Genomic DNA, 21,683 nt, shown 5'->3' with positions numbered 1-21,683 from the left:
CCTGACCTGGGGGTCAATGGATGGGAAAAAATGTGGCAAAACTTGTATGTGCACTTGGGCCTTTCTCTGAGGAGAGGTGTCACAGATCCCTGAGATTCTGCAAGACCTACAAATCAGATTCCATAGATCTGCATCTTGAAGAAGCTCCTTGGTAACCCATCGGAGCACTGGGCAAGGAGGTGGGTGGAGGAGTGGATCTTGTCTGGTGCCTGCCTCTGCCATCTGGACTAACACAACCCTTCAGGGCCCAGGCTTCTCCCTTCACAAAGGGAGGTGAGGAGCAGTTGCTGCCCCCAGCCCTACTGTGGGGGGGACTTACTGAATGGTGCCTGAGGAAGGCACCACAATCCTGGTTCTAAAAGAGCGCCTTCTGTAAATGCATGTTCAGGATGAAAAGAAAGAAGTTACTTCATTTTGGCTGAAGGCCATAATTAGAGGTGTATCTTTAAGGTTACCTACCTGTCGACCTCCTCTTTGCTCATGGCAGCAAATGTGAAACATTCAGTCACTCCATTGATGGCAAGCAGGAGGACATAAAGACAATAGGCACGCAGCAGGACAGGACCTGTAAGGAAACAACCCACTGAGACTCCAGAGCCCAAACGGAAGGCCCACGTGCACACTCACTTTGGCTGGTTGGTCAGAGAACACCAGAGCTGGGTCATGAGCCCTGCTGATGTCATCAGTGGGCAGACACATGCTTGAGCCTATGGTCTTAACTATCTGGAAGGACTCCCAGCATTCTATAGTATTGACTAAAATAAACAGCTAAATACAAAAGGACAACTAGGAATAAATGTACAGATCTCTTGCCTAACAACTAAAAGCTTATCTGGCCAGCAAGCAAATCTCACTTTTTAAATCAGCATGAAGAAGCCTGCTAGTTTGAGCACTTGGGTACACTAGTGGCCCTGCATGCTAAGAGAAACTCAGTTGAGGAGGCCCTGAAGAAGCCCAGGGCTTAGGAGCAGCAGGAAACTACAGAGATAGAACACCCACAACTCTTCAGGGAGAATCAGAGCCTGCAAGGTTATTTTCTCCTAAAACAAAGTGATGTGGTTCTACAGCTAACTAACAAGCTTTGGGAAGATCTGCTAACAAAAAATCGGGAGCCTTAAAACGAAATTGATCCCCTCTTTTTTTTTTTTTCCCCTGGCGGAGCTGCGCAGCTTGCAGGACATTAGTTCCCAACCAGGGATTGAACCTGGGCCCTCAGCAGTGAAAGTGCCAAGTCCTAACCACTGGACCACGAGGGAATTCCCTGATCCCCACTTTTAAGAGGGCCATTACTGAGAGACAGCCAAGCAGTTTCTAATAAAATAAACATGTACTTAACCCATGATCCAGCAATTCTACTCCTAGGTGTACAACCAACAGAAACAAATGCATGTGTTCACAAAAACATGTGTACAAAAACATCCATAGCAGTTTTATTCCTAACAGCCCAAAGTGACCAGCGACAGGAGAAGGGATAAACAGACTATGGGCCGTCCGCACAAAGAAATACTTCTCAGCAATCAAGGAGAAAAAAAATACTGATGCATGTAAAAACATGGATGAATCTCAAAAACATTATATAGAGGGAGAGAAGCCGAACATGAAAGTGCCCATGCTGTATGATTTCATTTATATGAAATTCTTTTTAAAAGCAATACTAATCTATGGTAAAAAAAAAATCAGAGCAGTGCTTGTCTCTGAGTTGGAGGGGGGCAGTTGACTGGAAAGGGTCCTAAGAGAACTTTCTGGGGTAATAGAAATGTTCTGTATCTTAATCTGGATGTTGGTTACATGCATGTAGATATTTGTCAAAACTCATCAAACTGTGCTCTTTTCTTTTTTAAAACATTTAGGGCTTCCCTGGTGGCGCAGTGGTTGAGAGTCCGCCTGCCAATGTAGGGGACACGGGTTCATGACCCCGTCTGGGAGGATCCCACATGCCGCGGAGCGGCTGGGCCCGTGAGCCGTGGCTGCTGAGCCTGCGCGTCCAGAGCCTGTGCTCCGCAACGGGAGAAAAACATTTAAAAATTTTTTATTTATTTATTTTTGCCTGTGTTGGGTCTTTGTTGCTGCACGCAGGCTTTCTCTAGTTGCGGCGAGAGGGGGCTACTCTTCATTGCAGTGTACATGCTTCTCATTGCGGTGGCTTCTCTTGTTAAGGAGCACGGGCTCTAGGTGCGCGGGTTTCAGTAGTTGTGGCTCGCAGGCTCTAGAGCGCAGGCTCAGTAGTTATGGTGCACAGGCTTAGTTGCTCCACGGCATGTGGGATCTTCCCGGACCAGGTCTTGAACCTATGTCCCCTGCATTGGCAGGCGGATTCTTAACCACTGTGCCACCAGGGAATCCCCCAAACTGTGCTCTTAAGAGGACAGCATTTTAATTTATGTAAATTAGACCTCAATAAAGAAAAAACTTAACTGCTAAAAGAAAAGGGAAAGGCAGGGGGAGTTCCAGAGTCTCAGAATCTGAAACTTATTCATGGCTTATGAAAGCTGCTTAATATGAAACATCCCTGCGTCATGGGGACCCTAAATAGTTTTACCGTCATCAAAAAGGACAAAAGGACTACTAACAGGGAGGCCCTGATGGCCCTCTCTTGGGTTCACATTGTACCGTATCCTGTTGCATTTCATTCCCCAAGTCGCTGCAGAAAGTAGCCTGGCCCCCACCCCAGCTGTGGGATGACTCCAGCAAAGGAGGCAGGGACCAGGTTCTGCCCTGCAGTGGCTCGAGGCTATGCTCAGTGTGCTTCCTGCTTCTCTCCATCCTCCTGTCTCTGGCAGAGAGGAGTGGGGCTCCTCTCATAACCTGCACCTCTCACTTGGTAACTGAAAGCTGACGGCATGTGTGAGTCTATTGGAAGGTGGATAGTGAACTGCTTTGCAATGTGGAGGACACAAAACTCCTGCATGAAATGGTGATTCAAGTAGAAGTGCTTTGAGTCAATTTTGGGGAAAGAGGTTGGAATTGGGGCATTTGTGGATGGAACCTTAAACTATGGATTGAAGTGAGTGGTAGTATGGCTTAAATTATATATCCCTTTCAAAAGTAATCTGAAGTAATCTGAAGTCTAATAGATCTATCTGGATCTATTAGAGTATGATCTATTTGGAAATACGGTCTTTATAAAGATAACCAAGTTAAAATGAGGTCATTAGGATGCGCCCTAATCCATTATGACTGGTGTCCTTATAAAAAAGGGAAATTTGTACGCAGAGTCAGACACTCACAGAGGGAAGACAATGTAAAGACACACAGGGAGAAGGCAGCCACGTGATAGGAGGAGTTAATACATTTCCAAGCCAAGGACTGCCGGCCAACACCATTAGCTAGAAGAGGCAAGGAAGGATGCCTACTCTGGACATGTCAGAGAGAGCATGGCCCTGCTGACACCTGGATTTCAGACTTCTGCCCTCCAGAACTGTGAGACAATCAATTTCTGTTGAAATTAAGCCACCCAGTTTGTGATACATTGTTATCGCAGCCCCAGGAGACTAATATTAGGGGATTGAGAAGAAAAAAAGATTTTAAAAAATAAAAGAGAAGACACTGCTTTGGGAAAGCAAGTGTTCTCCTTACTTGCTGCAAATAATAAATCCTTCCTTCACTGGACAAAAAAAAGTAGAAGAAAGGGCAAGAGAGAAACACCTAAGAGATAAATGTGAGAAACCTCAGGGAAGTTCACTGAATGTATTTTTCTTTAGGATGGAAAAGCTAGGTATGAGAAAGACTTCTGAGAAAAGTCTCAGAGCACTTCCAAAGTTCCTAATTATATACAGGGCTAAGCCCAAGTAATGCAAAGCAAAACCACAGTGCCCCACGAAAGCCTGCCTGTGGTGCGTCCAAGTCCTACATTTGGAGACAGCAGCACAGAGGCCTCTGAGAGGCCCTTCAGGTCACAGGTGAGTCCACTTCACAGGTGAGGACAAAGAGCAACACACAACTGGCGCAATGGAGGACAGCAGCATTGCAAGGTCCACTTTCAAAACTAAGTGGTTGGGCTGAGTCATGGAAAGTTCCCATTCTTTTCTGATTCAGTAAGACTTTCTGGAGAAAGTCAAGTTTTGTGAGGTAGTTTTAAGGGAACAAAAAAGACTATGGTGGGGGGTGGAGGGGGGCAGAGAGCAGCAGTGTTAATGTTTTCTGGCACAGGAAAGGCATTTGGATACACAGCACTAGTCCGAAGAGTCAGGAGTAGGGCAAGGAGAAAATGGGTGGAGTGCAGATGAGGGAAGGAAAGCCGACAGGCACCCTGGGGAGACAAAATGACCCTCCCAGAAGGCACAGAGAACTAGAAGTTTGGTCAAAATGAGAAGCAGTTGCAATGAGGAGACAAATGCTGGAAGACCTTGCCAGGACAGGGATGCTGATGGAGGCCTGGGCCAGGCAAGAGATGACAAGGGTCCTAAAGATTCTGCAGCGGCTACACCAAACCACACTTCCTTTTCAGAGACTGAGAAACCAGACCACTCTCAAGACTCCTCTCTCTGAAGATGAGACAGAGAGGATATCTTTTTGAATCTATAATTATTAACGACTCTGGGGCTTCCCTGGTGGCGCAGTGGTTGAGAATCCGCCTGCCAAGCAGGGGACACGGGTTCGAGCCCTGGTCTGGGAAGATCCCATGTGCTGCAGAGCAACTAAGTCCGTGTGCCACAACTATTGAGCCTGCGCTCCAGAGACCGTGAGCCACAACTACTGAGCCCTCAAGCCACAACTACTGAAGCCCACGTGCCTAGAGCCCGTGCTCCACAACAAGAGAAGCCACTGCAATGAGAAACCCCTGCACTGCAATGAAGAGTAGCCCTCGGGCTTCCCTGGTGGCGCAGTGGTTGAGAATCCGCCTGCCGATGCAGGAGACACGGGTTCGTGCCCCGGTCCGGGAAGATCCCGCATGCCGCGGAGCAACTGAGCCCGTGAGCCATGGCCGCTGGGCCTGCGCGTCCGGAGCCTCTGCTCCGCAACGGGAGAGGCCACAACAGTGAGAGGCCCGCATACCGCAAAAAAAAAAAAAAAAAAAAAAAAAAAAAAAAAAAAAGAGTAGCCCTCACTCGCCGCAGCTAGAGAAAGCCTGCATGCAGCACCAAAGACCCAAGGCAGCCAAAAATAAAAAATAAAAAAATTAATTAATTAAAAATAAAAAATAAATAGAATTATTAATGACTCTGACATAAACCATCAGAGATAGAATTTATTACCTTAGAAATTAACTAACACTGACCCTTTTAAATTCTCAAGACTGGTACCAGCATCTCACTTGAGTAAAAGGACCATACAATGACAATGGTTTGTTGATATACATTCTATGATTAACGAATCCAGCAAGTGAACATTACATGGATGGGACAGCCCTTTCCTCGTGGCATTGTCCTGTGGTTGCATTACAAAGGCTGCTCCTTGGTGATTACCTTTCCAAAGGGGCAGAGCTGCTGTGAAATAGCCTGTCTCGCTCTCTGCACACTGACTTGCTAATGGTTTCCTAATGCGGGCCTCTCTGCAGTTGCCTGACCCAGGGAGCCACAAACCACGTCATTGGTTTCATGGCAGGTGTTTCTCCAAACTTAACAACATTTGCTGTCAAGCAGAAACTCGGCCCTTCTTCCTCTAATACTAAAAGTTTGGGCCTATTATAGTGGAGACTAAAACATGCCAGTGACATTGTAAAATGGCACTGGAGAAGGCCCTTTACATTTGAGATAGGGCAGCAGAAAGAAGCCTTCAGGGTTCTTGTCTAGTGACCTGAGGAATTAAAAACATCTTTGCTAAACCCAAGATGAAACACTCCAAATGGATTGCCACCCCACGACCCAGAGCATTTTGAAACTGGTGAAGCTCCCAGGGCCCAGAGATGCTGTGACACCCAGTGGCCTGGGCACCAAGTGTTTCAAAGTTAGACACATTCAATACTTTTCTCCTTCAAAACCCAAGAGTCACTGGATTAAATATACCACTTTATTTGCCGAGATCAATTTCATTCTCTGCAAATGGCTCTGGGTTATCCTTCAGAGGCTTTTATGCATCAGGCCATGAGATTTATGTGGCATTTACTATCTGCAGATGTGTCTAGTACCAAGTGGAGACTCATCAGAGCCTGCTCTCTGCCTTCCTCGCTTACCCCAGAGGGAGCACAGGGAAGCAATCGGCAAAACACATTTTAGGGCTGAGAGGAAAGCCAAGGATTCATAACAACTGCTCCAAGTGAGGTTGCGGGACTGATCGACCTGGTGCCAAAGCTCCAATTGCACCCTGAGCTGGTTTGACCTCAGGTGCCCCAGCTACCGGCAATTTTCTCTACACTGACACACATGTCAGTCATGTGTTTGAATTTTGTAAGCCTCTTCTAAATATTTCAGTTTGGAAATTAGAACAGATCTGGAAAAACCTCTTGTGCATACCTGATCCTGAGCTAAGCATGGCCCCTCCATAGATGTCCAAAGCCAGTTGAGAATAGGCAAAGCCGAAAACAGAGATGGTCAGGCCGGTGATCAGGGCCAGCTTTAGCAGGGACTCCAAAACCGCAGAGGCCACAGCAACATCCTCCTTGGGCCAGGGGAGAGGGAAGGAAGTGGGATGAATCATGAGCTAAGAAAAACTTCACATCTGACTTTCTCCCTTTGCTGTTTTACAGATCACTCTTTCAACTGCTGAGGGCCATCACTGCTTTTCTGTAACCTGGGTTTGTTTCTATGTCAATTAGCAAACGGAGGGAAAAAGACAAAGTGTACCTCCTTAGGCAGTGCAGGGGAGGGTTAGTTTTTAACTCATTTAGGATAAACTATCTCAAATGTTGCCTAGGAAACACTCACTTCCCTCTCTGACATTTATTCTTAAATGGATGAGTTTTTACATTGCTAGCTAGCTTTGTCACCATGCTTCTCCTGACAAACAACTCCAAACCCTGATGTTCCTGGAATCTACACTTAGGAAAACATTCCTAAATCAGTCTGAGAACCAGATTAGCTCATTTTGAGATACTGTGCATAAACTGTATTTTGCAAAATGTCTTCTAAGAGATGTAAGAGGCCAACTTAGCTTGCTTCTAATTCTAAGACAGACATTTTCAATGGTTCTAGGAAAAGGGAAGTTTCTACAACCAAATACTCTTGGATTAAAATCTCTTCTGTTTTTATTGGCCGGAGTAATAACAATTCTCAGAGTCAGAATGGAGCTCTGGGCATGTCACAGTCCTTAAGAAGCTAAACAACTGGTGTGGTGAGCTAGACCAAATGTCCTCATGCTTTCCTCCCCACACCCTCAGTTAGCCTTGACCTGGTCTCTGCATCCTTCAGCTCATCTTTTGTTCTTGAGCATCTGAGGATGGGGGAGGCAACCTCATTCTTACATCTAAGACTAGACCATGGAAGGAGGTCTGTGCTGCTCTGGGGACAGCTGCAGAGAGTTCTGAGAGGGCTGGGACAAGAATAAGGTCACAAAGGACAAAGGGTGAAAAAGAAGGGCTGGTCAGGGGGAAAAGGAGAAGCTGTGAAAGAAGAAGTGAGCTCAGGGTCCTGCCATCATTCAGAATGTGACAGAAGAATGAAAACTAGAAGAAAATTTCAGATCTAACAGAGGCGAACAGATAGCTCCACATTTCTGTCTGTTTATCCTGCACATAGACAGAGAATTCACTTGGGAGATGGTGACACGAGAACAAAGACTACCTGCTTCTGAAGTGTGGCATCCTTTTCTCTCTCCAGCACCTTAGCAAAGAATATATAAAAACTCTCTTCTATTGGCTGGAAAATTAATCTGGCCACAAGGGAGCCAAGATTATTCACTATATCATACACGCCTACAAAACAAAAAGGAAGAAATAACAATCGTATTGGTTTTTCTATTTGAATATTTTAGCACCATTAAATTTTTTTCTAATTTAATTTTTTAAATTAAACTTTTTGAGATAATTATAGATTCACATGGAGTTGTAAGAAATAAAGAGAGATCCACGTACCCTTTACCCAGTTCCCCAAACAGTAAATTCTTGCAAAACTATAGCACAATATCACAACTGACATGGATACAGTCAAGATACAGAACATTTCCATCACCAGCATTTTTTTTAATAAAAGTCATTAATGCCAAGTTGATTTTTTTTCTATTTTTATTTCCACTACTTTGGGATTATATTCAAAAATAAATGTGAAAAAAATATTAAGACCTATCTAGCCACACAAACATGGAGCAAATCTTTGTGACTGCAATGAGCTCCCTTTTCCCTTAGCACCCTTTGGCCCCCAAAATGAGCACCAGAGCTCTGCAGAAAGCAGGGTAAGGGCAGAGAATCTCAAAAGAGAACTTGCCACCCACGTCAATGAGAGGGGATAGTCAAATATTTATTTATAAAGACCTACAATTTTTAATCTTCAGGATTCATTTCTTATAATCTTTTTAAAAATAATCTTCAGGTTCATTTTTTCATTAAGTGTATCAAACTGCAGAGAAAAATATGAGAAAGTGTCTACTAACAGTTCATCTTTTATTAAAACAATACAGAATTTCATCTTACCCTGATCCCCAAAATTTAACACGTTCAAAAATGTCATCACATATCGCTCGCCTGTAAATGGAAAAGCAAAATAATTAGCATTTCAAATGTACAGTATTTTCTTGTTTCCTTTTCTTTTATCTTCTATCATCTCTTCCAGTTGGTAAATACTCTCAAAGGAGAAAAATTAAGTAATCAGTTAAAGACATGTTCCTTGTCCTAATGTTGATTTCAAATAATCTCAAAATAATACCAATTTGGAAAGTGCAGGGGGCTTTACTGACAACAAATTTCCAAACCAGTTAAATTAAAAACAAAACAAAAATCAATAAAACCAGTCTGATAAGTTTTTTAAAAAGTATGAGGAGTTACTTAAATGTTAATGATGAAAATGATTATCTCAAGTTTTCAGAAGGTCAGATAATCTGAGTGTAAATTCTGTGAAATGAAAGGTCCATGATTAAGTGCACAGACTCATCAAAAGTTTCCTCTCTGGGTGGATAAAGCTCCGTGGAGGCTAGCAGTTCCCTGGAGCCCAAGTTCACAATTCAAGACAGTCTGATGCTTTCAAGGTGAAGATACCAGCCCAGAGCCCTATTCCCCACTCCCAACTTCCATGAATGTTCTTATTACCTGTGAGTGGAAAGCACTGACCACTATGGAGGTGGAGCACTGAAGAGTGTCCATAGCTCTGAAGGGCCTACTCTCACCTCCTAGCAACTTGCTCAGAGAGGAAAGCAATATTAAGAGACGAGAAGCAATGTGATCTTAAGTCCCTCTTCAGCCCTTCCCTGCCTACAATCTCCCAGCCACTGCATTTGCGGCAGGGACCTCTGCAAGTCTTCCCAGGCACGGGCCCTCAGGGACTGCACTAGTTCCCATCTGTATCTCGGCTCTGCTCTGATCCATCCTCACCACTAACAGTTCCAGCTTTCACAAATACAGATCTTAAGTCAATCCCTGCTTTCACAACTTTAAATGGCTCTGTAGTGTTTGCAAAAAGTCCAAGTGCCTTGATTCTGCATTTGAGGGTTTTAATTATTTAATTATTATTATTTTTTATAAATTTATTTATTTTATTTATTTATTTTTGGCTGTGTTTGTTCTTTGTTTCTGCGCATGGGCTTTCTCTAGTTGCGGCGAGCGGTGGCTACTCTGTTGCAGTGTGTGGGCTTCTCATTGCAATGGCTTCTCTTATTGCGGAGCATGGCCTCTAGGCGCACGGGCTTCAGTAGTTGTGGCACGTGGGCTCAGTAGTTGTGGCTCGTGGGTTCTAGAGCGCAGGCTCAGTAGTTGTGGCGCACGGGCTTAGTTGCTCCGCAGCACATGAGATCTTCCCGGACCAGGGCTTGAACCCGTGTCCCCTGCATTGGCAGGTGGATTGTTAACCACTGCGCCACCAGGGAAGCCCTTGAGGCCTTTTATAAACTTACCCCGAGCTATCTTTTTGGCCTCCCTTCACCAACCTCACCCCCACCTCCCACCATCACACCGTCATCCTCTGCTACACCCTACACGGAGGATTTAGCCCCTCCAGCTGCTCTGAGTCAGGCTGGGCCGGTGTTCCCAGCCTCAGCTTTTGGTATTCCCACTACCTGCAATGGCTTTTCTTCAGGGGCTTCCCTGGGTTCTGGCACAAAAGGCCTCTCCCTCCCACATTTTGTGAGCTCCCTGAGGGCAGGAACTATGTCTCAGTCATCTCCGTGCCCCTGGCTGCCTAGCAGAGCTCCAGGAAATGAAACAGCACTCAAGAGATATCTGGCGAATGAGCTGGCATTTCCAAGCACAGCCCCTCACAGCCCTGTATCAGAGTTAACCACACAAATGCCTGCGTCTCTGGGGAGACAATGAGCTCCTTGAGGCCACCGACTGTTCCTCATTTATCTGTGTATTCTCAGCACCTGACACACAGTGTTTAGGAAATGTGGAGGCAGAAAGTAACAGCATTTATACACACACACACACACACACACACACACACACACATACACATATACTATATACACACACACATACACTATATACACTCACACACACACACACACATACCCATATACTATACACACACACACACACAAATACTATATACACTCACACATACACACACACACACATACACTATATACACTCACACACATACACACACATATACTATATACACTCACACATACACACACACACATATACTATATACACTCAAACACACATACACATATACTATATACACTCACACATACACATACACATATACTGTATACACTCACACATACACACACATATACTATATACACTCACATACACACACATACACATATACTATATACACTCACACATACACACACATATACTGTATACACACACATATACTATATATACTCACACACATATACACTGTATACACATACACACACATATACTGTATACACTCACACACACACATACATACACATATACTATATACACTCACACACACACACATACATACACATATACTATATATACTCACACATACACACACACGTTTTTGCTATAACAATAAATGATTTCAAATTTTTTAGAACTGTAGTTTTTAGAGAAGAAGAATCTCGGTGTCCTTGTCAAGCCCCTTCCTTACTTCACAGCCACAGAGAGGGAGGTCCTGGAAGGTCCCTAAGGGCCCTCTGCCAACCAGGTCAGGACGGCCCAACCATGGAGCAGGCCCAGCTTGGGAGGCTTGAGTGTGTGGCTGACACCTGCCACTGCAAACACGTCTAGCCACTGCAGTCCAGACAACCAACTTAGGGCCACTGCTTGCAACCAACTTAGGACCGACCATTCCTCAACTCATTCAAACTGTCCTTTAAACTTCAGGAGGAAAAAAAGTGCATTTAAGTAACACCCCTTCCCGAAACTCCCTCCATTGTTTTGCCTGTTCTAACAATAATGGGAACTATCACAATATACAATTTCACTACAGTACTTTTCTTTATCAAAAAATACTTGCTAAATACCTATCATGTGCCAAGCCCGGAAGGGTGCCATGGAGACAGTGGTGAACAGCACACTCGCCGCTCTCAAGAAACTTGGCATTAAGGCACCTTCACTCAGCTTTCCGAAGGCTTCTGACCTTTACTTCCTCCAGAAGCCCTATCAACAGTTTCACTTCTGTAATGGCAGCGTTATGGGCTCAGGCTAGAAACATCCATTCGCAAAGTTCAGGGAGCCCTCAGGCACCTCCTGGTCCTATCCTTTAACTCACAGATGTGGAAAGTGAGGCTTAGGGGGAGTTACTTCCCTTTGGAAGCATAATGAATAAAATAAAGAAGGTGGAAAAGGAAAAACAATAAGATAATAATAATGATGTTTGCATTAGAATGCTTGAATTATAGGAAACTTTTCTATTTTCCAAAATTCTTGTAATGGGGTTATATTATTTTCATAATTAAAAGATAATTTTTGAAAAGATTTAGAAACACCTTCAGTAATATATAGATGTACAGACACGAAATTTACAGAGAGAAACTACTACCTTCAGCAGCTTATAGCAGCTTCCAATCTCATTCTTTGAACTAAAGCTGGGTATAAATAAACCAAGACATATATATAGAAAAATTACATATACTTTCAGCTCCTGGCTTGCCCTCTGCTTCAGAGCTCTGTCACTGTTAAACTGGAAAGTCCCGAGAAGTTGGAAGGCTGACCAAACTATCTCACAGGTGAATTTTATTGTTAAAGAAAGTAAAATGAGAAAAACCCGGTTCTTAAAAAGCACAGAAAAAGAAGTGTATAAAAAGTTAGGAAAATGAGATTACAGATAGTTTTCTGTATTTTCCAAACTTTCTGTAATTGATATAATATTTTTATAATACATTTGTTTAAACGCTGTTAACATGGGTTCTGGAGTTAGACTTGGATTCAAATTAAATTGCTCTTCATTCCTGTAGAAGTTATGTAACCTCACTGACCCTCAGTTTCCTCATCCATAATAAATGGGGACAATATCTTTCTTACAAGGCTGTGGGGAGATTTAAATTAGACAACTGAAGTATCAAATTAAATAAATGTTAGTTTCCCTCTCCTTGTTTAAAAAATTCCGATTTCTGAGGGTCCTCTGCCCTGGGGGCTCTAGGCAGCAGGTGGTCTGCATCTAGGCAATCAGCAGTTCTATGGAATCCCCTGGCTGATACTTCGGTTTCCTGACTGCTCAGAGAGACCTTTTACTTACCTTCTGTCAAAATCTGTTTCAAGAAAGACTGTTTGAAGAAACTCCAAGTCAATTTAGCCTCTTCCCAATTTACAAAAGCCTAGAAGAAAAAACAAAACAAAACAAAAACTCCAGGTATTCCAAGTCTAAGAATACAATAATACTACATGAGAGGAAAACTCAGTTTGGTCTCTAAATCCCAATTGGATAGTCCCCACTAATTTTTCATTTACTGCTAAGCACACAGAAGACATCCAATGAATACTGGCAAAGAACTTACATTCCTAAATGTGAAGACAAAGTCTCTGGGTGGAAGAGCCTCCCTGTGGGGCCTGCCCAAGATTAATTCACTGAGACCCCTAAAGAATTGTGCTGTCCCCTTGCTGCTGCCCAGAGAGTAAGCTGACCACATGGAACACACACAGCTCACAGTCAGTTCTTTCCTTAAAAGACATCTGAAGTATGACAAGCTGCAGGACAAATTCTGCTCAATGTACATCTTAGTGCTCTATTTAGCCAGCCAGGGTCCCTTTACAGAAAGTATATGAGCTTGGCTTGTATATTTCAAAAGAAGGTAAGGCCTTCCAGGACAGTTAAACCACATAGAATTGGAACGACAGAGAAAAGGAAAACAAAAACAAAAAACAAACTTCTGATATGGCTCTTCTAAAACTCTCAGGGGGAGCACCAAACTGCCCATTTCCTAGGGAAAAGGAGGGTAAGAAGGAAGCAAATGCTTAGGAAGGGCAGAGGTCAGCCTGTAAGAGACAGGTAGCCTCAAAGCCAGAGAGCTGACCACAAAATGCAGGAGAGGGGCAAGCTAGCTGGACATGACTTCTTTTTTTCTACTTCCTCCCTGTTCCTTCTAGGGGCCCCTCCTCAAACATGAAGGCATCCTGGGATTCCAGAATATTCAGTTTAGGTGTTAGGTTCTTATTCTCAGGGTACCTGCATTTTGGAAAGTTCTTATTAACTCAGTTGATGACTTTTGAAAGGTGGGATTTCAGGGGGCTATTTAGGAGGAAAGGGGTGAATCACAAGGCCAAGCCCCCCCTCCCACCTCTCTAAAAGGTCGATTTTAGCTATGGAAGCTGGCCCAAAGGCAGGCGTAGAACCTGTCCCAGTCACATTGGGCCCCTGCTCTTAGCCCAAAGCCCATCTGTGTAGAAATATAATGCATGCCATATATATGATTTTAAATTTTCTAGCAGCCTACAGTGAATAGTAAAAAGAAACAGGTAAAATTCATTTTAATATATTTGACTTTACCCCAAATATTATCATTGCAACATGAAAAGAAATATTAGAAGCATTTCATATTTTTTATATTAATTCTTCGAAATCCAGTGTGTATTGAGTGCACTTACAGCTCATCTCAATTCCAAATGCTCTGTAGCCACATTGCTCCATCCACATTACCATTTAGGACAGGGCAGGTCTAGAGTACCCTCTGAAAGCAAGGGTCATTTCCAGTCCTCAAATCTCTTCACCCTTTGGTTTCAGAACCTTTCTTCCAGACTTGGAGGACAGTTCTGAGTCCTGACAAACCACACTGACTTCAGTGCATCATTGGACCTGGAGCCGAATGCCAGGGGTAGCTCTAGTCCAGGAGGAAATTTTCCTCAGTGAGAAGGAAATTGGGCATTTCCTTTCCCCAGAACAAAGAGCGCCAGACCTCCCTCTACCACTAGGGGGCACTGTGGACCATGTCATCCTCGTAAACCGATCCTGCCCATAGTTGGCTTCAGGGGAGCCTGGGTACAGCACCTTCTCTCTCTCACACTCTGCCCCCGCCATGCCAGGTGGTCCTCTGGAGGTGGCAAGGGGTGTGATCTGCAAAGCAGTAACTGTGCTCTTCTCAAAGGAAATGAACAGTTACAGTGGGCCCACAAAGCTTTTGTGAAAGCCTACTTGCTGTTAGGCTGTGAATTGATTTGGGAAGGTGGCTGAGCTCTTTAAAAAAAATAAATAAAAAGTTCTTTCTTAGAGGAAAACATAGGCAGAACACTCTATGACATAAATCACAGCAAGATCCTTTTTGACCCATCTCCTAGAGAAATGGAAATAAAAACAAAAATAAACAAATGGGATCTAATGAAACTTAAAAGCTTTTGCACAGCAAAGGATACCATAAACAAGACCAAAAGACAAACCTCAGAATGGGAGAAAATATTTGCAAATGCAGCAACTGACAAAGGATTAATATCCAAAATTTATAAGCAACTCATGCAGCTCAATAACAAAAAAACAAACAATCCAGTCCAAAAATGGGCAGAACTAAATAGACATTTCTCCAAAGAAGATATACAGATTGCCAACAAACACATGAAAGAATGTTCAACATCATTAATCATTAGAGAAATGCAAATCAAAACTACAATGAGATATCATCTCACACCGGTCAGAGTGGCCATCATCAAAAACTCTAGAAACAATAAATGCTGGAGAGGGTGTGGAGAAAAGGGAACACTCTTGCACTGCTGGTGGGAATGTAAATTGATACAGCCACTATGGAGAACAGTATGGAGATTCCTTAAAAAACTACAAATAGAACTACCATACAACCCCGCAATCCCACTACTGGGCATATACCCTGAGAAAACCATAATTCAAAAAGAGTCATGTACCAAAATGTTTATTGCAGCTCTATTTACGATAGCCAGGACATGGAAGCAATCTAAATGTCCATCAACAGATGAATGGATAAAGAAGATGTGGCACATATATACAACGGAATATTACTCAGCCATAAAAAGAAATGAAACTGAGTTATTTGTAATGAGGTGGATAGACCTGGAGTCTGTCATACAGAGTGAAGTCAGAAGGAGAAAAACAAATACCGTATGCTAACACATATATATGGAATCTAAGAAAAAAAAATGTCATGAAGAGATTAGTGGTAGGACGGGAATAAAACACAGACCTACTAGAGCATGGACTTGAGGATATGGGGAGGGGGAAGGGTAAGCGGTGACGATGTGAGAGAGTGGCATGGACATATACACACTACCAAATGTAAATTAGATAGCTAGTGGGAAGCTGCCGCATAGCACAGGGAGATCAGCTCTGTGCTTTGTGACCACCTAAAGGGGTGGGATAGGGAGGGTGGGAGGGAGGGTGATGCAAGAGGGAAGAGATATGGGAACATATGTATATGTATAACTGATTCACTTTGTTGTAAAGGAGAAACTAACACACTATTGTAAAACAGTTATACTCAAAGATGTTAAAAAAATTTAAAAATTAAAAAAAAAAAGTTATTTAGGAGAGTGAAATCATGACAGTGCATCTGATCTTCAAGCTTATACTTGAGCATTCCTTTCTCCTAATGCCTTCAATTTAAATGGAACCATCATTTGGAAGGAATGGCCACACCGCTTACTAACTCCAAAATGTTCATTAAGGACACAGAGGCAGGAAGTCTGATCAGAGACTGGGTTTCTTCTCAGAGGCACCTGCTAAGTGGTAGAAAAAGAAGCACTCTTCAGGCTTTTACCATTCTGTTCTGAATGGATTTGTCACTTGGGAAGGTCAAAAGAGGCCTCTTCCCCAAGAGCTAGGTTGGTATTGCTGAGGTGGTCTACAGGCTGTGAATTTCTCCAGAATCCCATGACCAACAAGCCATTCCACTGCCGCCTGGTACTGATGGAGAAACTGAGGTACGGATGGGGAAAGGTGATGGGCAGTACCTCCAGAGAAGGTCTGGAATCAGAACTCAGGGGTTCATTGTGCTTTAACCTGAGTCACTCTTCCACTTCCCAAACTCTTCTGACTCAGAATGGTCCAACCAGCTGCATCTTTACCACACGGACAAGAGTCACCAGGGCCACGGTCCTGTCCCCTGCCCTCCATCACCTCCACACCCCACACAGCACTTATTCCTCTCCCTCTCACTCCAGGGCTATCAACTGCCCTGGCTTCACTTCCACCCACCCTCCACTGTCCTCCTCACTTGAAAAGTGATAGATGATTGCCACTGCCTCCTCCTGGTCTTCTTCCAACCTTTTCTCTCCTCATGGTAGGGTTCAGGCTTTGGATTCAAGCTCAGAGACTGGGGCTCAAACTACAGCTCTTGACTTTTTGTTGTTGTTGTTTATTTTGGCTGCGCTGGGTCTTAGTTGCAGCACAAGGGATCGTCGTTGTGGCATGATGGCTTCTTCTGAGTTGCAGCATGCATGCGAGATCTAGTTCCCCAACCAGGGATTGAACCCAGGTCCCCTGCATTGGAAGCATGGAGTCTCACCCACTGGACCCAGGGGTGAGATTGGGGAAGTCCCATTCCTTACCCTTTTTTTTTTTTTTGGCTGGGCCACAGCGGCATGTGGGATTTTAGTTCCCGTGCCCCCTGCAGTGGAAGCGCAGAGTCCTAACCACTGGACCTCCAGGGAATTCCCTACAGCTCCTGACTTACAGACTATGAAGGCCATGGGCAAAATACTTAACTTTGCTAAGCTTCAGTTTTCTCACCTACAAAGTGGGATAAGAAGTCCTATCTCCTGGAGCTGGAATGAGCATTGAATGAGAAAAAACTGGATATGATAAATCTGTAACAGATGGTAATTTTCTCAACACAAGCAATTAGACCATGGTACTGTTCAAAAACCTTTCATTAGGCTCCACTGCCCTTGAATTGCACTTGGCAGCACTGAGGCCATTACTACCCGGCTCTAGACCAGCACACCATCACCTCCTTCCTGCTTTTGCTTCCTCACCTCTCCCCTCCCCAGCTGTCCAACCAACCTAAGGACCCAGTCATTTCTGCAATCCCAATTCCAACACGGTGATGGGCACATAACAGGCCCTGAGCAAATGTTCTTCCTTCCTACAGCCACGAATGCTCATTTCTACCACACGTGCACATTTGCCTCTGCCCGCCCAGGCATCAAGGCCCGGCTCAAAAGCAGCTTCCTCCATGAAGACTTCCTTGATGCTTGCAGATGGAATTCATCAGTTCTTTGTGCTTCTATCTTGTTAACACAAGACACACAGTGTAGTTAGCAGAGTACACATGTTATCTCCCCACCACAATGCAAGTTCTGAGCACAGGGACCTCACTCAGGGCACCTGGTACAGTGCTTAAGACAGGATACTGCTTAGTACATGCTTGCTGTGTTAAATTCCTCAGCTTTACTTGAATACTAGCCGATCTCTCATATTAAATTCCTCAGAAGTGTCAAAGAATAGAAAAGATGTAAAAGGCAGCTGTTATTTGAGATGTCATTATTTTAAGGCTAAACAAGTAACATTAAAGAAGATAGAATTCTGAACTTCCCTGGTGGCACAGTGGTTAAGAATCCGCCTGCCAATGCAGGGGACATGGTTTCGAGCCCTTGTCCGGGAAGATCCCACATGTCGCATAGCAACTAAACCCATGCGCCACAACTACTGAGCCTGTGCTCTAGAGCCTGTGAGCCACAACTACTGAAGCAAGCGCACCTAGAGCCTGTGCTCCGCAACAAGAAAAGCCACCGCAATGAGAAGCCCACGCACCACAATGAAGAGTAGCCCCTGCTCACCGTAACTAGAGAAAGCCCACACACAACAACGAAGACCCAATGCAGCCAAATATTAATTAATTAATTTTAAAAAAAAGAAGATGGAATTCTATAAGAGGAGGCAAGAAATCTCCCAATTTGGTCAAGTTGATTGTGAATGCAATTTTTTGACCAGTTTCGTAGAAGGGAGCCCCCAGGGCAGAAAGCTGCTCTGGAGAGTCGAGTTAGGCATGTTGCTGGTGTAGACATCCACTGCATTCAGATTTGTCTTGTTTCTTTTCTCTTTAAAAAATTAAACTTGAATAATGAATTGTTCTACCTGGAATCTCCCAATCTTTAAGTAAATAAATAATTACTTTGGGCAATAAGCCAATTTCTTTTGGAAGACTTCATAGCATAGAGGTTAAACACACAGACTAAGGTTTTTCCACAGACAGAAGTTAGAGAGAAGTGGGTCCAAAGCCAGTTGTGTGATTTGGAGTTCATCACTTAATGTCTCTGAACCTCAGTTTTCTCACCTGTAAAATGGGAGACAATAGTATTTACCTCATAGGGTTACTAAGAGGATTAAGGACAGAAGTCCAAGTACAGTACTTAGCCTAAGGCCGGGTGCAGAGTAAGTGTGCAGTCAATGGCAGTTAATATAAACGGCTCTTTGTCAAAGTTCAAATACTTTCACAGAATTCTGTAAGTCTTTAAGAGGGGCCTCAGAGGTTGTGTAGACCAACAATCTCACCTTAAAAGTGAGGACCCTGAGGTCTGGAGAGAGTCCTGCAGGCTTCAGATCTATATCTACTGCCTCCCAAATGCACAGGAAGCTCCCTGAGGCTAAGCAGTCACCTTCCTACGTGTCTGTATCCCAGAGAACACCCAGCAGGGGCTGTGTTCTGTCAGCAGGAACGCTGCCACCATCATGTGTGACAGGTACACCCAACCTTCTTAAGGTCAAGACTTCTGTCCTGACAACATGAGCATGGGTACTTTCAGGACAGATTGCCAGATGAAACCACTGAGCTCTCAGCAATGTCATCAGCGTCTGCCTGGCTAGGATGCTCGAGTGGAGCTACTCCTGCTCTCAGAGCAGCAGTGGGATGCTGGTGATGGTGTGGGCTGTCACTTATGGATGTGCACTCATGCCAGGCCACAGTGTTAAGCACCTTATATGCCCCATCTCGTCTGGCTTTCACAACCACCTTAGGAGGGAGGTATTCTTATTATGCCCATTTGACAGATAAGAAAAGTAAAGGTTGGAGTTCTGAGCCCGTCACAGGGTTAAGTACACACTTGTCAGACTCTTTTCCTTACCCTCTCTCGTTGCCTGTATTAACAGTAAAAATGCTCCTTTCCAAAATACTGCTGGGTGCAGGTGCTGGTCCAGTATGAAAAGCTGGCCAGGCTTGGTACAGGTGGGCCCTGGGGAGTGCTCAGGGAGGGGGACTTTTCTGCACTCTCAGACCCGCTCTGTGGGCAGGGAGCAGAAGCTCCAGGCAAGAGAAGTGATCTGGAGTCCTGATTTGTTAAGCCTGCAGATAAGGCACCATGGTATCCAAAAACTGTCATGCTGATTTAGGTTAAAGGTAAGATCTAGTTGATCAGAATGGAGAACTCTCATCTAACAAATAAGAACATATCTGGCTTTGCTACATAATTTCTCGTTTTTCTTGAAAAGTTGTATAACAAGATTCCTTAAGTTCTGAGACTTAAGTCCCAAATACTTTATTACATTTTCAGGTAATCACAAAAGAGCTATAAGGAGAAGTCCAGCTGAAGCCTTACCTCAACTAAGTGCACCACATCCAGCAAGCAAATAAGTACGAGAAAAAGGAAAAGTGCATCAGCCCAGATGAAGCAGGTCACAGAGCATCTGTGCAGAGGTGATGTGGTAAAACAGCACATGCACGGCTCCTGGGCTAGAGACACTAGCACTGACCCCACGAGAGGCAGGAGATAAAAGTCAAATGGACTGAAAGTTGAAGGGTTGAGTTGAAAGAGATTATGCCTTGCTCTCACACATCAGCCTCTGGAATCCTCAATGGTCTATGTGGGGAAGCGCATCACCTGAGAGAGCAGCCTGACATTAGGCGAAGGAACTCTGCAGGGGCGCTCCCTGCTTTGTCAGCACCCTCCAGACTATCTGTGCTGGAGGTCAGTCCCGGGAAAAACCAAGAGATGCAGCAGAACAGAAAGTGAGCACAGTGATGAGCGCCCTGTGCTCTGCTGGGATTCACGCCACTCCAGCTCCTGTCCTCACCCTGACCCTCACCTTGGGCAGGTAATTTAGTTGCTAAGCCTCAGTTCCTCAACGCTAAAACAGAAATAATAATGTCATCCCCAAAGAGTTGTTATAAGCATTAAATAAGGTATGTAAATCATCCAGCACAGGGGCTGGCAGAGTGATTTTCAACTGGGGGCAATTCTGTCCCCCGGGGGACACTCCACAGTGTCTGGAGCTATTTTTGGTTGTTACAACTTGGGGGTGGTACCTCCTGGTATCTAGTGCATAAAGATCAAGAATGCTGCTAAACATCCTACAATGAAAAGGACAGCTCCCACAACAAAAATTATCTGGCCCAAACTGTCAATAGTGACAAGATTTAGAAACCCTGGCTGAGCACATAACAAGCACTCCATAGACATGAGTTATCAAATTATCTTTATTATTATAATAAGCAATAAAGTTGTCATTTCTTTCCCTCAAGGATAACTAGCATCTGTGATTAAAATGATAACAGACAAAATACATTACTTACTCTACTTCTCGTAATATTGGGTAACAGATCTGTCATTCTGGAGACAGGAAGAACTTGTTGCTTGGCTGAGTCTGGGGAGCCCAGTAACTTTGTAAAATAAATAACATAGCAGAGCACCAGAACTGCAGTATAGAAAAGCTGAAAAAAGAAAATAATGGGTTTAAATTACACTGTTTTAATGTAAGCATAATTAAGATACACTTATAGATTTGACCTCAAAGGTCAGTCAAGAAATAGAACTGTCTTAATTAACTGTACTTTCTATGGAGCAATGTCTCATCCCCTGGAAAACAGCACTACTCAGTATGACCCAGCTCCACTGCAGCATCCCTAGGGAAGGTGTCACAACACTTCACCTGACTGGCAGAACAGAAGTTCTTCCAGGCAGGGAAAAAAAAAAACCTAAAGAGCCCCTTTTCATAAGCTCCCTTATCCCCTCTGCCCCTGAGAACAGTGTACACTAGCTTAAGAAGTACTGGGACCTCCAGGCCCCACTTTCAATCTGGAAACACCAAGCCTGCTCCTTTAGTAAACGCACTAAGAGGAGTCTGGGTTTAGCAGGTGTAGGCTCCTCTGCTCTCCACGCCCATCCATGCCTGAGGACAGACTCGCCATCCACTCTCCTTCTTTCATGTCTCAAACCGTTTAAGACACAAGCAGCGCTGTGGGGAGCCACACCACCTGATGCCAACCTCCTCTGTAACAAGCACCCTTTTCTAGCCCCCTTCCCTGCCTCTCTCCATCTTCCTGCTGACCAAAGCCTGGGGAAGAGC

General features: G+C 44.2%; 1 protein-coding gene across 2 annotated transcripts in view; it reads right to left on the bottom strand.

The window, feature by feature from the left end:
- The window catches only part of RFT1 (RFT1 homolog), a 40,710-nt gene that overhangs the window by 7,620 nt on the left and 11,407 nt on the right, over window positions 1-21,683 (bottom strand). Inside the window, exons 6-11 of one of the 2 annotated variants that reach the window (XM_059076013.2) lie at window positions 20,911-21,048; window positions 12,687-12,765; window positions 8,504-8,554; window positions 7,659-7,789; window positions 6,393-6,537; window positions 460-565 (exon numbers count right to left, since the gene is read on the bottom strand). In XM_059076013.2, the coding sequence (XP_058931996.1) occupies window positions 460-565; window positions 6,393-6,537; window positions 7,659-7,789; window positions 8,504-8,554; window positions 12,687-12,765; window positions 20,911-21,048 (650 nt within the window). The remainder of the gene's footprint in view (window positions 1-459; window positions 566-6,392; window positions 6,538-7,658; window positions 7,790-8,503; window positions 8,555-12,686; window positions 12,766-20,910; window positions 21,049-21,683) is intronic. The other variant, XM_067043919.1, reaches the window with a different exon arrangement.

Source organism: Kogia breviceps, chromosome 10, assembly GCF_026419965.1.
Source record: "Kogia breviceps isolate mKogBre1 chromosome 10, mKogBre1 haplotype 1, whole genome shotgun sequence".
Lineage (NCBI taxonomy): Eukaryota > Metazoa > Chordata > Mammalia > Artiodactyla > Physeteridae > Kogia > Kogia breviceps.
Note: the sequence above shows the minus strand (reverse complement) of the source record. Positions and strands in the feature narration are given on the sequence as shown.